This window comes from Netta rufina (assembly GCF_964035555.1).
Source record: "Netta rufina genome assembly, chromosome: 1".
In the NCBI taxonomy this organism is placed as follows: domain Eukaryota; kingdom Metazoa; phylum Chordata; class Aves; order Anseriformes; family Anatidae; genus Netta; species Netta rufina.
Window position 1 is genome coordinate 138797064 of NC_140123.1, and position 20345 is coordinate 138817408.

At 41.7% G+C, this 20345-nt stretch overlaps 1 protein-coding gene across 6 annotated transcripts in view; it reads right to left on the reverse strand.

Moving 5' to 3' along the window:
* The window catches only part of AEBP2 (AE binding protein 2), a gene marked incomplete at its 5' end in the record, with an annotated part of 56090 nt that extends 38363 nt beyond the window's left edge, over nt 1-17727 (reverse strand). For all 6 annotated transcript variants that reach the window (XR_014618368.1, XR_014618369.1, XM_084286225.1 and 3 more), the window contains one exon: nt 17003-17727. Coding sequence is in view for 4 of the 6 variants with exons in the window: in XM_084286225.1 (XP_084142351.1) it covers nt 17003-17727 (725 nt within the window). The remainder of the gene's footprint in view (nt 1-17002) is intronic.
* Between the last annotated feature and the right edge of the window lie 2618 nt (nt 17728-20345).

Here is a 20345-nt window from a genome sequence, read left to right on the forward strand (position 1 = left end):
TCAGCCTCTCCAGGTACAGGATTTGCATCAGCCTTCTATCTGTTTTGGAGGTCCTCTGCTGAACACTATCCAGTATGTCAGTATCTGGGATGAGCCCCAAAATAGACACAGTGATCCAGACACAGTCTTAATTGTGCCAAGTACAGAGGGAGAATCACTTATGTTGACCTGACATATACCCTTTTACTAACACAGCATGTGGCAGTGTTTTATGTAAGTGTCTTTAGATATCCTTCTGAGTGAAGTGCAAGGAAAAACAAACAAACAAAAAAAACCTAATGCTGTTACTTTAAATGAACAGAATATCGTTTCCTATTCATTTCTAACTTTTATCATACATCTTTTTCTCCTTCTACCTCTTGTACAGATTTCTGTGCTAGAGCATTCTGCTTTTAAATGCATCAGTGTTGTTCCATATTTCTCACACCATTGCTGCTTACATACCCATTACTGTTGTATTACGTATTTTAAGATGGATGCAACAAAAACAGCATCATTACTCAAAACTAGAGCATATCATTACGATGTTTGCTAGTCAAGGGTTTTAGAGCAAGGAAACAATCTCAAATCATCTGTACTTTTTTCTTTTAAACTGTGTTAGCAGTTTTCCTGATGTTTCTGATGATTTCAAAAATCATAGTTTTCCTCGTTTGTGTTTTTCCTCTCCCGTCACCCACTGCATTTCTCAATATCAAATTTCATTCCCTAGTAAAAAATAAATAAATAAAAAATAACAGATTCCCTTTGCAATGCTTTCCCATTAAGATTTAGTTTTAACTACCCCAAGTAATTCAGTTTCATGAGCAAACTTTGATCTAGAAGAGCAAGCTACCAGTAAGGTAACGCTATGGAAAATGCTGACTACCACTACCCAGACAACCCTTAGAAATCGCCTTCCAACTCATTAATCTCCTTCTATTATTAAAACTGAAAAGTTATTCTTAGGCTTTTGTTTTCCAAATTAATCCAAATGAGAAAGTTTTAGAGACCCTTTCAACAGGTTTGGACTTTAATAGAAATCTATCAAAAATAAACTTGCTAAATACTATACAAATACCATGCTTAATTTTTTATTTTTCAAAAAAGGTCTAACAATTTACGAGACATGCCTTCTCTCAAGTGAAAGCCATACTGGCACTTTCCTGCTACAGAGCATTTTACCACGTGCCCATGATTATTCTCCTCCATCTTCCATATCCTGAATACACCCAGCCACCCCACCTTCTTTCTTCTGCATTACAAGTAGTTGTCTTGGTTCCTTTCATAATGTAAGTTCACAATCTGTGACTAGTGATAAAGCAAAGGTGGCCAACAGAAGACTACAGATACGGTTTTGAATCTGTTCCACATTTCTGTCTTTCCCCAAAAGACTGTTTTATAATCATCAGAAACGTCCAAAAAAAAAAAAAATGCAACTAACACAGAGTTGAAGTTACAGACCTAACAGCCACTAACTGCAAACTACTGAAATAGGCATTAGTACCTTTCTATGAAATTGTCATGCTTTAAGTGAAAAATACATTGCATTCAATTCCAATTTTCCCCCATGCCAGGCCCACTACAACAGATGCACCAAGGAACTGACATTCCTTCCTCAGCTGATACCTATGCCAAAAATTACCTCTGAAAGTAAAAATCAAGTTATGGAAGCAAAATCTACCAATGGGATGAAAAAGAAAATTACATAAATAACTTAATGCAGCTCCCACACACCTGAGTTCTAGAGTTACCCAAAGAGTTTCCACAAAATCAGCATTCAGGAGCAGCTTTGAACCCAGACCGACCACTTCTGTTGAACAAAGTAGCATTACATTGATCAAGGGTTCCAACAGGAAGTCGCTTAATGAAGGATGGCGAGGCACTACAGACACATTGCTCCTACAATAGCCCTCTCTGATCATTTCAGGGGAATAAAGAGCCCTAACTTTCTCACAGCTGAAAGGTACTAACCTACCAGATTTTAATCAGCGTTTCATGCGGGAACTCAAACTTCCAAGCTGTCAGTCCGTGTTTCACTGGCAGCATTACTACCATTCCCCAAAACCCCACAAACAAGCCTGTTGCAAAAAGACTAAGCTGCAACATGGTGCTGGCAACCACAAGGACAGTCTCAGACTGGTTATTCAGATTAGTTCTCTCATGGGTTCCCTGCTTTTGAAGCTTGGTCTTGAGTGGGAAAGCAATTAAAAAGCACAGCCCAGTACAAGTTCTGTGAAGGATGGGTGCGTGCATGTCTGCATATGTGGTTTCACTAGTTCACAGGCATGTAGCACAATTAATTTCTAAGCTGCAAGGAAAAAAACTCATTGATCAACTTGTAGCATGAGAGAGGTTATTTCATATTATAAGCGCAATGCAACATACACTGACCTCCTCCAAACCACAGGTCTGCGTTTTTACAGCTCAGGAAATGCAGATATTCAGGCTTTTTTTTCCTTCAATATGCTATCCTACTTGTAGAAAATTATTCTTATTTTTGGAGAAAAATATGTAAAAGTTGGGACTAGAAATAATGATCCAGCCAACAACACAATGGGTAAGTTTATTAATGACAGGAGAAACCAGTAACACTTCAAGAGCCAATCTGGTTGTAACGGTTTAAATGTTTGCTTAGTTTAGTTCTAATAGCCTAAGTGCTTGCTAAAGGCTAACATTAGCGTTGCATCCCTGGAGGTTTTTAAGAGACGTGTGAATGTGCAACAAATGGGCATGGTTTAGCAGCAGGACTCTGTAGGTGAGGCTGTCAGTTGGACTTGATGATGTTGAAGGTCTTTTCCAATCTAGATTATTCTATGACTCTAAAATCAAAATTTAATATTAGAGCAACTGGAATAAAAAGGTTGCCCACAGCACTTAAAATAAGAGGTAACGTACAGAATTTCTTGGAAGCAAAGGATGAAGTTTTACACTGGACTATGCTTCTGTAGTCTATTCAAGAGATATAAAAAATTAAAAACAGGTAACTGAAATCCAGATGAGTGATAATAGGTCAATATTTAACAGAACGCTTTCCTTTCTTCTAGCTTGCTTAACCAAGACATTGGAAGTGCAGATGAATATTGCTGTAACAGAACCTACTATAGAAATAGGTTAATTGCTTATAAACCAAAACGGCCAGGGGTCACACAACCAGAGATCGCCATTCTCTGATTGTTCTTCTGACACGTTCCCGTAAAACGCAAGAAACTTACTATTCTAATACATTCCTTTTCAAGAAATAACCAATTTTTATTTTCCTTCCAGAAGCAGCCTATTGCAGGTCATCAGCCATATAGTACTGCTTTACTCTAAAAACCTAGATTTTGGGGAGGTGTGGGGGGGAAGTAGGGGGTCTCTCTCAGTGAGTTCTGAGACACCTGGGAAAGAGTTAAAGCCTATGAAGAGAATCCATAAAATACCTAACGACCAGCAACATCTGACATGTTGTATACAGCTTATGCGTATGTGCTTTTTCTCTAGCAGGCCATATGCTGAGGAAGTATCAGGAAGCTTTTCACAGAAAAGTTCACAGTATATACGGCATCAGAGAAGACACTTGACTTGGAAGGTCATCTGCTCTTCAATTGCCATTTCAAGATAAAGGAGAAAAATGATGGTAGGTTTCATAATCAAAACGGTGGCTGCTGCTGAAGTCTGTCAAGAACTCACTGCAATACTTTTTGCTAGATCTGCTGATTTACCTACCCACTGTGTCATTCCTCTGGACTTCAGAAAGGACACAAGAGCAGGACGCTCAAGTGGGTAAAATACATGCACATGTTCCAACATTTTATCTAGCCCACTTCAGTATTTTCCCAACGTGAAGCATGGCAACCCAGCCCAAACAGGGCTGGAGCACTATGGCAGTGTCTGTTTATCTTTCAATCTCTGAATAGGGATTTCCAATCCAATCTGACGCTATCTGCTTAGCACGACCCAAGAAAGGGAAAAGTCCTGTAACAAAAGGGAAGGTAATAATGGAAAGTACAGCTCCTGCTCTGCTTTCTTCTTGCTTTCCCATCTGAAATCTACACCTCCAAACAAGGAACTAATAACATGAATCAAGAAGAGAACAGAAAAAAAGTGAAGAAAGCAGAGACATTCTGGAAAACCAGAGATTAACATATATATATATATAAACAAACATATTTTAGGTAAATAATTTAAAGCAAGCTTTCCCTTGCCACCCCCCCCCCCCAGTCCTTTTTCCCCTCGCCAGGAGATCTGTTTAAATCCTGACTGCCACTATCAAAGCAGAATGACACTAGTCGAATTTAAGGGCTTGTGGCATTCCCCTATTGCTAGTGACAGACAGGTCTGGGTTTGCTCCCAAGCTGTAAGCAGGCTCCAGCTCTATTGTAATGGATCTATAGACCATAGCCTGATGAAGAACATTAGACATTTGAGTTTCAGAGAGTTCAACTCAGAGGTCATCCCAAACAATAGAGCATCAAAAACAGTCACTGCTGGAGAGAGCCTGCATACACAATAGCTGTTTTTAAGAAGCACCATTCAAAAGACTGACTAATTACTAAAATTTAAAACTGTTACAGCAAGCACAACAACATAGTCTTCCAGTTTGTTATTCCCCACTTTCATCCTAATCCAAGCATCAGAATCAACCTGAAGTAAAAAAAAAAAAAAAAAAAAAAAGTGAGATTTTTAGGACCAAATGCCAATCCAAAATGCCTACTAAACCACTACCCAATTTTTACCAAGCCTGTAAACGCTGGCAAACAATGCCTTCCTTCCAGATGCAGCAAGGTAGAACTGAAAATACAGTCTTCTCAGAAGAGCTGGACCTTTTCTCCTTCTCCGATTTTTCCTATATTAAGATCAACGGCTTTGAAATGAAACTGACATTTAAAGTGCATTCATTAAGCAACATAATTAATGTAAGCTGAAGTAGAGGAATCGTTACCTCAAAGGCTGTTTGAGGTCTTATTTTTACATTTTACCTCTAGCTAAAAATAATCACCTTGATAACGAGGATGTATTAAGATTTTTTCTTAAGCATCACTTTCATGTTAAAACATTAGTACCTGCACAGTCTATGGTGTATGTGAACCAAATGCATCTTGCTGCTTAAATCCAGTCCAAACTGCATTTAAGAACAATCCTGAAACTAAAGCCTTAGCAATAGCAGCTTAAAAACTTGGTAGAAGTTAGCAGCCATTTCTACCTTATAAAGAGAACACACACAAAAAGTTCTTCAAGCATTTTCAGTCCTGGCTTGTTATTCTTCTTTAAGAATTTGAGTGAAATTAAGCCATTGTTGGAGTCATGTAAGTACAACTGTTCCCTTTGAGGAAAGAAAAAAAAAAAAAAAAAAACACTCCAAATTCTTCCCAACTTAAGACACACAAATTTCCAACCACTTCGCTTACCACATTCACATTTGGGTACTAACTGCTGTATACAGTTAAACATGAATGAAAATGTAACGAGCCTGTGATTTAATGCATTCAAGAAAATGGTGTATTGCACATCATTCCTGATGCACGCTTAGCTCACCAAGGAGACTGATTTCCTCACTACTGCAAGTAATCCCTTCCATTGAATTTAATGAATGAAATGTCCCAAATTTTTTCTTTCCCTTTTTTGTTAATCTTTCAGAACAACAGACAGTAGGAGTCTAGAAAGAGTATCAATTTAAAAAAAAAAAAAAAAAAAAAAGGCAGCAAGAACAGCATAATTGCATTTTTACTTTCCATGAACCCTCATTAGACAGTGGGCACTTCAAGAAATAGTAGAGCCAGGCACCAAACACATGCACAAAAGCCCAATCAATTTACTATTATATTTTTAATGTCTGCTAGACATACTCCCTCTAGACCTTAACTGAAGTAACCTTCCCTCAGGCAAAATTCAGACCCAACAGATGGGCCTTATACCATGCCCTTGAGGGTCAACAAGCAGTTCAGCCTGATCAACAGGAGCTCATTGCAGAGCTACAGTACCTCCACTGAGAATGCTCAGCCTCCAGTCCCCAGATGTTCAGTACGTAAGCAGAGGACCCAGATGATTTCAGCTACCACCAAGGGAAATGACTTGACAGATCCTATAATAAATAAACTCATCTTGTAATGGAACAAATTTAAAACCAACATAGACTTCAGGGAACACACACTGCAGTGTTGCTAAAAACACTGCAGAATAGCCATCAAGATGCACTGTGACTGATGAATCTTTTAAAAGTTTCTTCTGAACTACACAATGATGAAGTCATAAAGCATCAAATCCACAGAATACTGCCTCTGACTAGACAGAAGCATAATTAACATTCAAGAATCCAAATACTGTGAACCTCACTGGAAGTAGGTGGCTATTTTAAAGATAAAAAATACCCTGCTAGTTTCTTTAGCTTTCACTAGCTTGTGAAGTATATTGTTATTTGCACAAAGTTTCAGTCATTTTGTTCCAATTCATATGAGACAAATTACAAGACTGAACTGAACACTCAAGAAACTTAGAATAATGGAAAACTCGTGAATGACAGGTATTTCTTACAACAACTTCAAGGGTTAAAACCTGGAACTCCTACAGAAAAGCTTTTACAACATGGAAGACCAAATCACAATTAGGTACTAATCCCCACACAAAACAAACAGCACCAATCGCAATCATTCAGTTACAAATGCCAATTCAAAACAGAACAAAAATTGAAAGGAAAAAACTGACTCACATAGTGACACACCTGAGTACTACATAATCTTCATTTCACCAGGACAAATCAAGAGTGAAAAGAAACACTTCAGTAGTTACCTCATTTCTAAATCCCTTTTCAAGGCAGGGTGTAGAAGTCTGGGGCACAGCTTGGACCAACAGACCAGTTCCACAAAAACTGCAGGCCACCTAGCAGTTTCTCAGCTTTCCGAAGCCAGCAAGTTCAAAGTGATTTACACTTATTATTTCCTATAGAATTCCTATGTAATCAATGGACAGGTGAAGATAAATCCTCGAAGTATGAAAGTGATCACATGATGAACCCTGAGCTCCCATCCTTGATAGGATACATCTGTACTGCATCTGCATATTATTTTTTATATAAATCTCTTATCACTTCCAAACATAGGAGCAGCTATATATTCTCCAAGCATCACCACATGATTACCTTTTGCCTCTTTATGTTCTGCTCAACAATAGAAACTGCAAAGCAAAGCTGTTAGAAACTGAAGTAGGACAAACATTGTTCAAAAGAGCTAACAATTTCAGTTGTAAATACCAGAAAATGCTAAGTTAGCTCTGACATGAAAGCAGAGAAAGAATAAATAAAGCTTTGCATTAATATTTAACTTCTGCTGACTTGTATGAATATCAAGTAAACTTTACTACCAACCTCTTCACAGTGTTAGTATCAGAACATCAACATAATGATTACCAGTATTTAATAAAACACAGTTCACTTTGCTTTATGCTCTCCAAATGAACATGTCAATTTAAGAGTGAGATTAAAGCAGATCCAAAGAAAAAAATGAGAGCTCACAAAACATGAGCGACCACTATGAGCCAGGAACAGAGTGAAGAACTTTAACACTTGTCTAATCTTTTTTTGTTCCTCTTTCCACCTTTGGCAAGTTCAGTAATTTATGATATATCTACATATGTAACACATATTTCTACTACTAAATTTGCAGGATTATCAATTTAACTCCCCAAATCAAACATTTGTGTTCCACAAGGAAAATGGCTCCCCTCATGTTAATGAACGTAGTTTGACTGCAACATTAAGATGTCATGATGGTTTGCTGCTCCCAGAGGCTGTTTTTTTGTTGTGTTTTTTTCCTCCATTTATCCAGCAAGTAATCCAAATAGAATTTTCGAAGTTGAAATAGCTTAATCTACCCGCATTTCTGAGCTTTCCTATTGATTCTCCTTAGAACACATCCAAAACCATTTCATGACTGATAATAATCAGTTTTTGAATTCAAAAAAAAAGCTACCAGAAGAAAAAATAGCATATGGAGATAAACCATCATCAAAACAAAAATGGATTGCAGAATACTAAATGGCTGCAGAAGAGTAAGATCATTCATATAGCAATAAGAAATGAGCATATATGGCTGAAAACAAGCCAAAATTACATAAAGTAAAAGTCCACTACCATGTTTCAAGCACTTAAGAACTTGTGCTTCTGAGTCATTTATGCTTTTTGTTTGTTTTTAACTCAAACCTATGTTCACACAGATGAAGCTATTCTAACACAAGTTTTTCAAAATCAACAAGGCTTAAGCATTCTGCAGCCTTGAGTCCTGCATGCAGTTTTGGGTGCAACAGTATAAGAAAGATCTAAAACTGTTAGTATCCAAAGGAGGACTACAAATACGGTGAAGGGTCTGGAGGGGAAGACATATGAGGAGCGGCTGCGGCCCCTTGGTTTGTTCAGTCCACACAGAGCAGGCTGAGGAGAGGCCTCATGGCGGCCTGCAGCTCCCTCATGAGGGGAGCAGAGGGGCAGGCGCTGAGCTCTGCTCTCTGGGGACAGTGACAGGACCCAAGGGAACGGCATGGAGCTGGGACAGGGGAGGGTCAGGCTGGGTGTAGGGAAAGGGTCTGCACCCAGAGTGTGGTCGGGCACTGGGACAGGCTCCCCAGGGCAGTGGTCATGGCACTGAACCTGCCAGAGTTCAAAAAGAATTTGGACACTGCTGTCAGACACAGGGTCTGGTTTTTGGGCAGTCCTGTGTGGAGCCAGAAGTCAGACTCCATGTCCCTTGTGGGTCTCTTCCAACTCAGGATATTCCATGATTCTATAATGCTATAAATCAATCTTGAAAGCAAGTCTGGAAAACTATTTATTGAGTATCTGTATAGGTATCTGTAGATTACTAAGAAATCTACATAGTGGAAAACAAGAAGTCAGGGAGATAGTTTTATTTAGTGTGACTACTGGTAATATTAACATTTGTTTGAAGTTTTTTGAAGCAACAGCTAATTTTAGAGTAAACCCATTTCGAGATTAAATGTAAATACCTGGAAAAGGGAGCAACACTGCAAACATTTCAGTTTGATGGTATAAAACTGGGAGAAGATAGAAAAGCTCTTCAAGATAGAGAAATCAAAGAAACTTAAAATAACAAACATGTACAGGAAACAAAACACGACTGAGAAAGCATGTTATGAATCACCACCTCTCTAGAGCTGTTTCCACTCTCTCTAGTCACCTACTTTGATTATTTAGATTGTCAGCCCTAGAATATTTGGGTTATGTATTAATTTAACAAAACCAGTTTTTCATCTAAGCTGTAGTATACAGAGGAACAGATGATATTATAAGGAAATTTGGAATGCAAAGCGTCAGAAGAGCACTGAGAAACTACAGCAGGTTAAATGTGTGTGCCTTGTGATACAACAGCAAACGTATGCAAAAGCATTACACAAATCAAGAAACTGTAAGTGGTTCTGCCTTAAAGATACAAATAACACTGACTTTCATTTCTGGGAAACAATTCATCTTCAACCTGATTATCACCTTCAAAAGTTAAGGAACAGCAACAAGTGTTTCATCATTTTAGATCTTCACTGAAACGCAATCAGTAGTTAAAAAGAAAGTGTCACTTCTTTTAGCATGCTTTCCATTCTAAGAACCATGATTAATACAAAGTGGAAATAAAAGCCTTCAGGTATAGCGTTAAGGAAATTCCACCATATGTTACCATTACTGTCCCACTCACAGGATACCCATCCCCACTCCTGAACATCTAACTTAAAAAATAAGCAGAAGACAACCAGAAAAAAAAGATGAACAAGTCCCAGAGGAGATGCAAACCTCTCCTCCAATTTCAGTTACTGTTGTTTGACTGCAGAAAAATACAGACAGGACAGTCTTCTATGAAATAGCAACTTCATACGTCAGTGAAGAGTTGCTACTTCTCAAGTATTAATCAGGCATCAAAAGCAGAGAAACCAGTGGAGTTTTCCTTCTCCAACTCATTCAGTTCATAATAGAGAGGTCATAATTATGGTCTGATTCTGTTCCACTCGATGCTAAATTAACAATTTGTAAAATTTGTCTAATATACAGTTTGGCATGCAAACCAGCCCCAGGAAATCTACCAAAGAAACACCAGAAGTATTTTTATTTCAAAAAAAAAGTTTACAATTCTCTGCTTACTACGTAATGAAAGTATTTCCTTAAGATCTTTTATATCTGAAGCATTACTTACAACACAAACTATAATGATCAAAATATGGACCTCACTGCAATTTTGCAGGGGAACTGCTAATTTGTACAAGATGCTACATGGAACAACATTAATCTTAACAGTAACTGGAAAACCTTTATTTGTATTCTTATTGAAGTATACTTCATAAATGATACTACCCCTAATATGTGACAATAATCTTGTCTTTTACAGGCCTCTAAACCCAGATCACTTAGGTTCACTTTACTGATACTTCACAAGCTTGTTTGGATTATAGCTGCCTTGCATCATGATGACTACATGACTTTCAAGATGGTATCAAATTAAATTTTTTGGTTTTATATCACTATCGAATATCTTAGCATATGCCTTAAGTAATACTCTATTAACGAAAGTAACCAGTACAACTACACAAGTAATCAACTGAAGTTTAGCAAATGATAGTTAAGAAATTAAATTTTAGTGTAAAGAGAACCATGTAGAAGCAAATCAGACATAGAAAATGAAATCCCAGACTGCCTTTTTTTTTTTTGGCATTTTACTACCACGAAGGGAAAAAAGCATACCACATCTTGAGTGAGAGGCTGAAGATTTCTTTCCCCAATGATTTATTTTTTAGTTTTGCAGAATCACAACCTGATTGTGAACACCATCTTAATACATCATAAAACCAATGATAAATAGCAAGCATAACAGAAAATATAAACATTCCATAAGGAAAATTTATCTGAACATGTTCATTTTTCTAAATATCAACAACTCTGGACATTAAGCATATAAAATGATAAAGAGGAACCAATTACATAGCTGGATAGCAAAACAAAAAAAATCTCTAACTTGAGAAAGTTTCTTAAACTACCACTTTTTTTTTTGGCAAGCCTTTTTTTTTTTTTTTTTAAGCAAGAGGGGTAATGGTGAAAAAAAATCTGCTGCTCAAGGTAGATAGATTTACATTCCCACCTACTTCCCTGCAATTTACTTGGCTCCTCTACAGCAGGCACTGATTTTTCATTTCTTTTAGGTTAAGTTCTCACTTTTTCCTCAGGCTGTTAGGCACAATTCACTCCCTATCGTACCAGAAAAGTTTTCTGCATGCATCTCGCTTTTTCCCCTTGCTGGAAACCCCTATTCCAATCTCAAATGCTCTATCTGCTCCCTTCTAAGCTATGTCCCCACTTTTCACCCAATAACAGCCGGAACTACTACTACCACAACACACTGGGGTCTGCACTTACTCCCATACTGCCACATTCCACGTCAGCTCTGCATACTGCTCATTCCCCCACCATTATTCCCTAATTGAGCATGTTTTATTTCTGTTTTAATACAAACAAATATATAAAGCTATTGGAAAACATGCAGATCTGAGTAACACCAGCAAAAGTAGAATATTTTTACTGCATTACCCAAGAATTTTGATCTGTGAGCAGCTTCAGAAATGCACATCACACTTTTCCCAAAGATGCTCAGGCTGCATGCAATATGCAGCTTAACTGGAAAGTGTGTGTTGGGTGTGGAGGGCGTTGGAAATCAACGCAGCTCCTTCCACTTCTGCCTAGGAAATCCCCTAAAGTTGCTCACCAGTAAAAACCTCACATTCAAGAGTTGCCAGACTTAACCGTGTCACAAAGTTAAGCAAAACGCACGTAGGCCTGTGTGAATGTACAAACCCAACATAAAAGTCATACCAATTATCTCTCACACTGAATAGGAAATTATTTCTCAAATTCTATGAAGTGTATTTAAATATTACTACAAACAGTTCATTACAGCAAGCTCTTTCATCTAGTCCGCAAAAAGACCTCATGTTAACCACTCAATTATACCAAGCAACAACTCTAGTAATAAAGATACTAGCTGTTTAAAGTTTCTCGGCTGTTTTGTCTTCTCATCAAAAGCTATTTTCTTCAGTGCCAGAAAGGACTGAGCATAACGATTACAGAAACAGTGTTTTTATTCTGCAATTTGAAAGCAAATAACAACAAACACAGACAATACTGATATAATTTTCAGCAGAATTTTGGAATCTTGTGGAATCTCCTATGCGGCCTACTGTAACACATCAGTATTACACACATACTACAAAAATTTAATGACTTAACCACCTTGCCATAAGCGTTAATGAATGATTCTTCACTTCCTGGATAGGAACAAGTGAGACTATGCAGCAGAGAGGCCTGAAGCACTTTTTAATCTGGTCACATGGATACATGAAGCATACCTATTAGTACCATATGCCTTCCTGATTATATTTCAGTTTTACTATTCTGCCTTCATAAACATCACTCTTACAATTCATGTGTCACTGCCTAGCCTGCCTTGAAAATTACTCGCTTTTGAAGGTTTAAAAATGAGATCAAATAAGAACTGCAATAAGAACTCTAAAGAACTAATTTTTAAATCAGCACACATATTAGAATGCTGACTACATCTTCATTTTAAACAAGGTTAAAAAACTAAGGCTAGATTCTGGATTCTTCATCTTTTCATCTACATCTTATTGTTCAGTCTGTTAGTTTCACTCTGCCTTACTTCATTCTATATAAAGAAGAAAATAAAAATCTTAAGCTATAAAAAGAAGAACAAAAATCTTAAGCATAAAAATGTTTATTATTAAAGAAAACCTTCCTTGAAATGGGCATTTTCAAGTCTGAGCGAAGAGCTGCTCACCTATTACACTGGGACAGAATATTTCTAGAAGCATTCTACGCATCTATGTGATAAGATAGTTAAGTTTCCTTGAATGTTTGTTTTAGTTGGGTTCTCTTAGAAAGCTGAGGCTTATGTTGTCACATCGTCAGTCCCTCCCAATAACTGATTTCAGGGGCAAGTAACGATAGAGGTGAAGAGGCTGAAATCGGCTGTTCTGTAAAAAAGACTGCATCTAAGGAAGAGATTGCTGCACGGGTCAAGCAGCCACCTGTTAGGTTTGGCCTACCAGCTACTCAGTGAGCACTCATGTACTTGGTCAGGAGAACAGCACGTGCATGCCTGAGGCTGAAACATAATTTCAGTACCTCTTACCTGGTTACCTGGTCAGTCAGAGGAGGGAGCAAAGGACAAACTTCTAAAGAAAGCTAAAGATGATGTAAGAACAAAAGACCAGGGATAACTTCTAAGCAAACTACACAGCAAATTCACAAGGGTTAAAAAAAAAAAAGTCATATGATATTTTAACTTCTGCTAAACATCTTACTACAACTGCAAGGTCTACCACTGCTCTAAATCAAACAACCTGATAATAGAATTATTTCAGATTTAAATACACTTCCTAATAAGCTTTCAACCTAACAACATTTAAACAATTTCAGCAACCTAAGTGTTTTTAAGTAAATATTGTAGTTCAGCAGTAACTGAGCTGCAAACACACTTTCACTGCATTCACATCTGCTATTTAAACCAAAATCCCTGCATACACTTATGTCTAGCTTTACAGCCCAGTGATGAGCTCAGCTACGTATTTTTTTTTTTTAAATAATCAACTAAACCATTATTTTTGCTTTTAAAGACATAACAAAAGTTTCTTAGCATTGTAGAAAGATTATTTGCTTGCTCCAAAGGAATGTATCCATCCTTTCAGTACTCGTCTGAAGTTGAAGAAAGGCACAAGAAAATTACCAGCATTCACATGCTGATAACAGCCTTAGTCCTAACTGTAAATCTGGAGGATAACTAGACCTGAATGCAGCCCATTATTAGTGAGACAGGCTGATCTGAGCTCACTCAAAAATAGAAGGCAAACTTTAGCACAGTAACGGGAACACGGCATGGTTCCCAGGAAAAACCTGGGCCTGGTATCTCATTGATCTGTAATCGTCTCAGAGTTATTGCACTGAACTCTCCCTACTGATACCACTGAGCTGAAAATGCCACCTGGTTATCTTAGATATCAGTTTTTTTTTTTTTTTTTTTGGGGGGGGTGGGGAGAGAGTGTTTAAACCTGCTTTAACACAACAAAGTCCATCTATGTGCATGAGAAAAGCTAGTTAAAATTCACCCCAAATTTTAGAGCATCAGTATTTAACAGGTAAAAAAAAAATTGGGGGGTTGGACCCGATGATCTTTTGAGGTCCCTTCCAACCCCTTCGATTCTGTGATTCTGTGCCATTTGTACCTTGTATTTTTTCAAAGGTTTACAGATTTCCTAGAGTAATGCACCAAATTATTTATTCTCTATTAGCAGATAACTGTCAACATACTTGCAAAACATTATTATCAGAAGTAGCTGAACAGTAGCTACATCTCGATTACATGCAAGCTTTCCTGTTCAGTTTTAGATGTAGTTTGTTTTGTAGTTCATTCCACTAAAACAAATTCAAACAGACAACCCATTGATAATTAAAGAGAATGATAAAGGCTGTATGCAGAGAGAGAGGAATTTGATCACTTAAGGAATTCAGGCGCTCTCACCACACCCTCTTATTTATTCAAATTTTCTGAAGAGGAAACAAGAAAAAAATCCCAAGCCTAGAGGCATGATCTGAATGCTCCCAAACCTGCCTACACCAGGCGAACCTTTACCAAGTACACCCTTCTGCCACCTTCCTCTTGCTTAACCTAGGGACCGTGAATTCAAGCGTGTTAGCGCAACCTCCCTCTCTCCTCCCTGCCTTGGGTAATCTTGCTGTGCCACACTCTGTGAGACAACATGGCACCAAGTTTCTTAGGACTTCAGAGACAAAAAGTTAGATTCTTCATTCAGGACACAGGTAGACAGCAGAGATCACAGACTGCTGTCCAATATACTATTCATGTAAGACATTTCACAGATAAAACATCATTCTCCAGTACTTACAGAATTTATACTTCAATGCAGATGTGACCAAACCAATGAACGGTCAAGCCTTTAAGGAATTTAATACGTTATCATAAACCTGCATCTCCACCTCTACATCCAAACTGTTCCCAGCTTTTCTGCATATTTCCTACCTTTCCCAACACTCTGCTTGTCTGGTTGATCATCCTAAGGACACACATTATGCTCTCAGCAGCTGATAAGGGGCAGCTATCATTTGTATCAGTAGGCCAAGTGACTCGTTGGACTATGCATAGCAAAAATATTAATGCAGTCTACCACACTGCAGCAAGGAGCGTACGCAAAACATTTTTATTTTTTATCACCAGGAATAAATGGCACTCTGTTTCCTACCCAACTCAACAAGCAGGCTGTGAAACTACACTACACAATTCCCTCTCAGCATCTCTGTTTTCAGCATGGAAGTTCCAAGATGAAACTTCGCAAAGATTAAAACCAAAGATGCAGCCCTCGCTTAAACCACTAGGCACAAAGAGTCTCACTCAGCAGCTCAATTTGCACCAATGGTACTGGAAAGGAGCAACGAAGAGTGCACACACAGATTTAATTGTGCCACTATAACAAGAGAAGCATGAAAACAATGACAGAAAAAGAAACGTACACTAGCTCTGGAGTGTACAAGCAAAAAGTAATGGGGTTGTACCGCCAGAAAACCCATGCAACTAATTTCTGTTTTTTCCTTAACCTATAAATTGACATGACTAAAAAACGGTCGAGATTAGCACCGAATTTGATGAAAACAAAAAAAAAATATATATATATATATATATCTTAAAATTCAACTATATACCTTTTGTTTCTCCAGAAATCCATATTTATGGGATTTCAAGTAAAAAAAAACTCAGCTTCCAAAAAAAAAAAAAAAAAAACCACCACCTTCCTATCTTGCACAAGTTTGAAAGAATGAAAACGTAACACTTGTGAGTCCTGAAGCCTCAGAAGTCAGGTGGAAACCAGAAGAACCATTTTTTTTTTTTTTTTCCCTTTCTTATGGCTTTCAGGCAATTATACAGTTTTGGGGAACTGACTCATGGGGCTTTTGTTTGTTTGTTTTTATCCCTTGAGGTTAGATCTAGTGATGTCACACTTCGGCAGCATGGGTATTTCTCTAGCTACTCAGAATTTGACCTAACATATTTAAAGAACGTGTCTGGGCCAAAATACGTAATTCTTCACAATTAATAATGAAACCTTCTCAAGAAAAGTAACAGAACTGTTTGTACTAACTCACTCTACAATGAAGCCTGATACTTTCTTAATGCTAAACTGAAATTTCTAAAAAAAAAATTGAAGTTTCTTAAAGTATTTGAAAGGACTTACTAGCAAAGGGAGTGACAAAATTCTATTCCCACGCCCATTTTTCATTCAGTTTCCCGTCTGCCAAATAAGCCATATCACACGCACCCAAAAAAGCCACTAGCTAAGTCGTGTTCCTTGAAATGCTCAACTTCGTGGGCTAAATGAGACCTGAAATGCAGAACTCAGCCATGTGTGAGAAGCTGCTTGTGCCTTCCCACGAGAATCAAGCCGAAGTCACGGCAGCAAAAGACACGTACCTTCAGGACGTGGTAAGTAAAGGAGTAACCTTTAAAATTTACTCATTCAGAATTGATCCAAAAAGGAGTCTGAGCCTCAAATTACCAAGCCCTGCTTAATGCAGCACATACTAATCACCCGCACGTGCCTAGTGCTGAAAGGCCGGTCCCTTTCCTGTTGGCTGCAGCGGGATTTTGCCCCAGGCAGGAGGGATCCCCGCTCCCATTTGAGCCCGGAGCGGGCAGGACCCGTGCCCAGCGCCTCCCCTCCCTCCCCGCACCAGGGCGGCCTGGCGGGGCGCACGGCACGACCCGCGGGACCCCCGACAGCAGCTCCCCAAAACAGCACCGAGGCTGCTCGGGGAGGGGAGAGCATCGCCCCGGGGACCCCTCGGGGCTGCGGGCGGGCGCTCCCGGGGCAGGGTCCGGCCCCCCCCACCCCACCCCACCCCCCGGGCCGGCGCTGCGAGGCGGGGAGGCCCCGCAGGCCATGGCGCCCGGCCGGGCCCGGCGGGCCCCGCACTGACCTGTCCTCCGAGTCCATGCGGCTCAGGGGCTCGCCGTCCGACGACATCTCCAGGCTGCCCCGCCGGCCCCCCGACGTGGCGCTGCAGCTGCTGCTGCCGCTGCCGCCGCCGGTGCCGGTGCCGTAGCCCTCGTCGCCGCCGCTGGACACGCTGCTGCTGCTGCTGGAGCTGGAGGAGCTGGAGCTGCTCCCGCCGCCGCCGCCGCCGCCTCCGCCGCCGCCGCGGCCCAGCCCGGCCTCCTGGCTGCCCCGGGGGCCCTTGGGCTCCTCCTTGGCGTCGGCCTCGCTGCTGCCGCCGGGGCTGAGCGAGCGGGTCTCGTCGCTGCAGCAGCCGCTGCTCGTGCTGCCGCTGCTGCTGCCCACCAGGCTGCTCGCCTCCTCCTCGCCGCCTTCCTCCTCCTCCTCTTCCTCCTCCTCCTCCTCGTCTTCCTCCTCCTCCTCCTCGTCTTCCTCGTCGTCCTCGTCCTCCCCGTCCCCGGCCTGGCTGGCGCTCTCCGGGCTGGGCTCCGACATGCTCTCCGCCTCGCCGTTCAGCAGCAGCAGCGGCTCCGGCTCCGCGGCGGCCGCCACCGACGACGACGACGACGAGGACGAGGGCGACGACGAGGAGCCGCTGCCGGCGGCGGCGACAGCGACGGCAGCCGCCGCCTCCTCCTCCTCGGCGGCCGCCGCCTGGCCGGGCAGCAGCCCCTCCGGCTCCGCCATGTCGCTGCGAGCGGCCGCCATGGCGCCTGCCAGTCGCTAAGAGCCGAGCGGGGCCGGGCGCGCGCGCGCGGCCGGCGGCGGGGGCGGGCGCGCGGCCCGGGCGCGCGTGCCCGGCGTGCGCGCGGCCGCGCGCTCTCGCTCCCTCGCGCGCTCTCGCTCTCCCTCCCTCCCGCCCGCCCTCCCTCTCTCTCTCTCTCTCTCTCTCTCTCTCTTCCCCCCCTTTACTCCCGCCCCGCGCCCTCCTCACCCGCACAATCGCGCGGCGGCGGCGCGAGCCGCAAAGAGGAGGGGCCGCAGCGCCGCCAGCGCCGCACGCGCTACGGGAGGCGCCCGGGGACAAACAACGGGCGGAGGGCGGGGCGGTGGCGCCGCGAGGGGCGGGGCCGCGGGGAGGGGGCGGCAACGGGCGGGGCGGGGCGAGCCAACGGCCCCAACGGCCGGTCCCAACGGCTCTCGTGTGGGACGGGGCGGACCCGGGCTGGATGCTGGGGTCCCGAGGCGGGGAGCTGCGGGCTGAGGGGAGCGGGCGGCGGCGGGAGGGAGGGAGGGAGGGAGGGAAGGAGCGAGGCGCCGCGCTGACGGGACGCAGGGTGACCGCAGGGAGGGACGGGGCCCGCGGCCGGGCCGTGGCAGCGCCCCGGCGAATCGTCAGAAGGCGAGCCCGGCCGAGACACAAAGGAGGCAGAAAAAGGGTGTTTCAGCGGCGCTGGCAAAAAGGAGCGAGGAGGTCCCGCTGCGCAGCCGGGAGGGAGCGGGGAGGGTGAGCCAGACGCCGCCTCAAGCCTCCATTTGCTGCGAGGAAACGCTGTGTGGCTGCGGGGCAAAGCGGCATGGCCGAAGGTGAATGCAGAGCACAAGCTGCTTGGTTTGAGTGGAAGTAAACCCAAAGAGTTAAACGTGCTAAAAGCGAGGGGGCTGGTTTTGTCTCTTAAACCCGAGGTGGAAGTTGTTAACTTGGTTGAGTTGGGAATTGTGCCCTCTGAAGGAAAAAATAGCTATGTACGTGTAAAGTGAGTGATAAATGAACAGAATGGTTGCCAATCCTATACAAGACTATCGGGGGGGAAAAACAAAAAAATTGAAAAATGAAGACATTTAATATAAAATGGAACAAAGTTCGTTAAACGTAGGTCACGCCAGGCATTGCTGCTTTCCAAGTGTCTTGTCTACATAGACATCAAGAGAGGATTTGATAAATTGTCACGTGGAAGCGATTAGCAAAAGTTTATGGGATGGGGATTTTCAGTGAAACAGGAAGGTGGGTAGAAGCTGAGCACAGAGATGAAGTTAGGTAATTCGACATTTTTGGAGGGATGACGAAAATAATTGAAAGCAGAAAACAGTATTCTGCGTGGATTTAAAATATCACGTATAGATTTGTCAACTTTTAACCAATGCTTACAGAGTTGGCTACATTTAAGAAAAAAAAAATCACGAAGTGGTTGTAGTTTCATTTAAAAACAAATGACAAAACAGAACCACAACTCGTTCCAGAAAAACATTGTTCATTCTGTGTAATAGGAAGAATATCACTGATTCAAGTTACAGCAGGTATACCTGGCATATCCACAGAGATCCTAGATTCAAGGAAGAGTTAACCACATAGGATTCAAATCTGGAAAGGGTGCTCCTAAAACCTGCAGTAGCTTAAATGGGGATGGCTCCTAGCCCATCAACATATGTAGTTGGTAGCAACATCAGCAACACACAGTGTAGCAATACCAAAAATATAATGCCACAGTGGTGAAATAACACCACAGCGCTGGAGCAAAGGGACACGATATTGAATTAATCTTTCAAAAACAAACGAATAACATCTTTAACCTGCAGAGAATCATACACAAATTTATGAAACCAACAACAGTAAAAAAAGTCATGCTCGCTTTCCAGATTTCTAGAAACAAGCCTCAGCTAGAAAATGGCAATTGGTAAGAATGCTTTAAAAAAAAAAATGAAATGCTGTTTCATCTATGTAGTATATGCATCACTATTCTAGCTCTATCAAAATAGACACCAAACAAAACCCTGAGCTTCTACATCCTCTTTGCCTCTCAGTACCCAACCCCCCCCCCAAAAAAAAAAAAAAAAAAAAAAAAAAAAAAAAAAAGTGCTCTATACTTCCCTCTTTGCTTGTAAAGGTGTGGCACTCCTGTGGGTGGTATTGTCACTAATCTCATCAAACAAAAAGCAAGGTTTAAAAAACAAATGAAACCCTTTAATTCAGTCAGCAGATAGCAGTAACTGAAGTCATTCCTATGCCATTGACCCGTGCTGGAGTTCTCTGAGTGCCAGCTGTAGCAAGGGGCAGAATTGGAGAGTTGTCAGATCATGAGAATCCAAAAAGATAAAATGGAGCTAGGTAAAAGGCAGCTTTCATAACTTGAGAATATGAGCAAAAAGGGAAGAAGGAAAAATGTCTCTCAAAGAGCTCCGTGTACCCTAACGTACGTTGTCCAGCTCCATCTCACCGTGTGCTCACAAGCCTGTCACCGTATGCTTTTTTCAAGTCTCGCTAGGTTCCCTGAGGTCATGTGTGCACGCACGGCTCCTTGTGTTCGTGTACCGAAAGCTGACAGGGTGATTCAGACCGCCCACTTTCCACTTCCCTAAGTAGAGCGGTAGAGACGCCAGCTCATTAG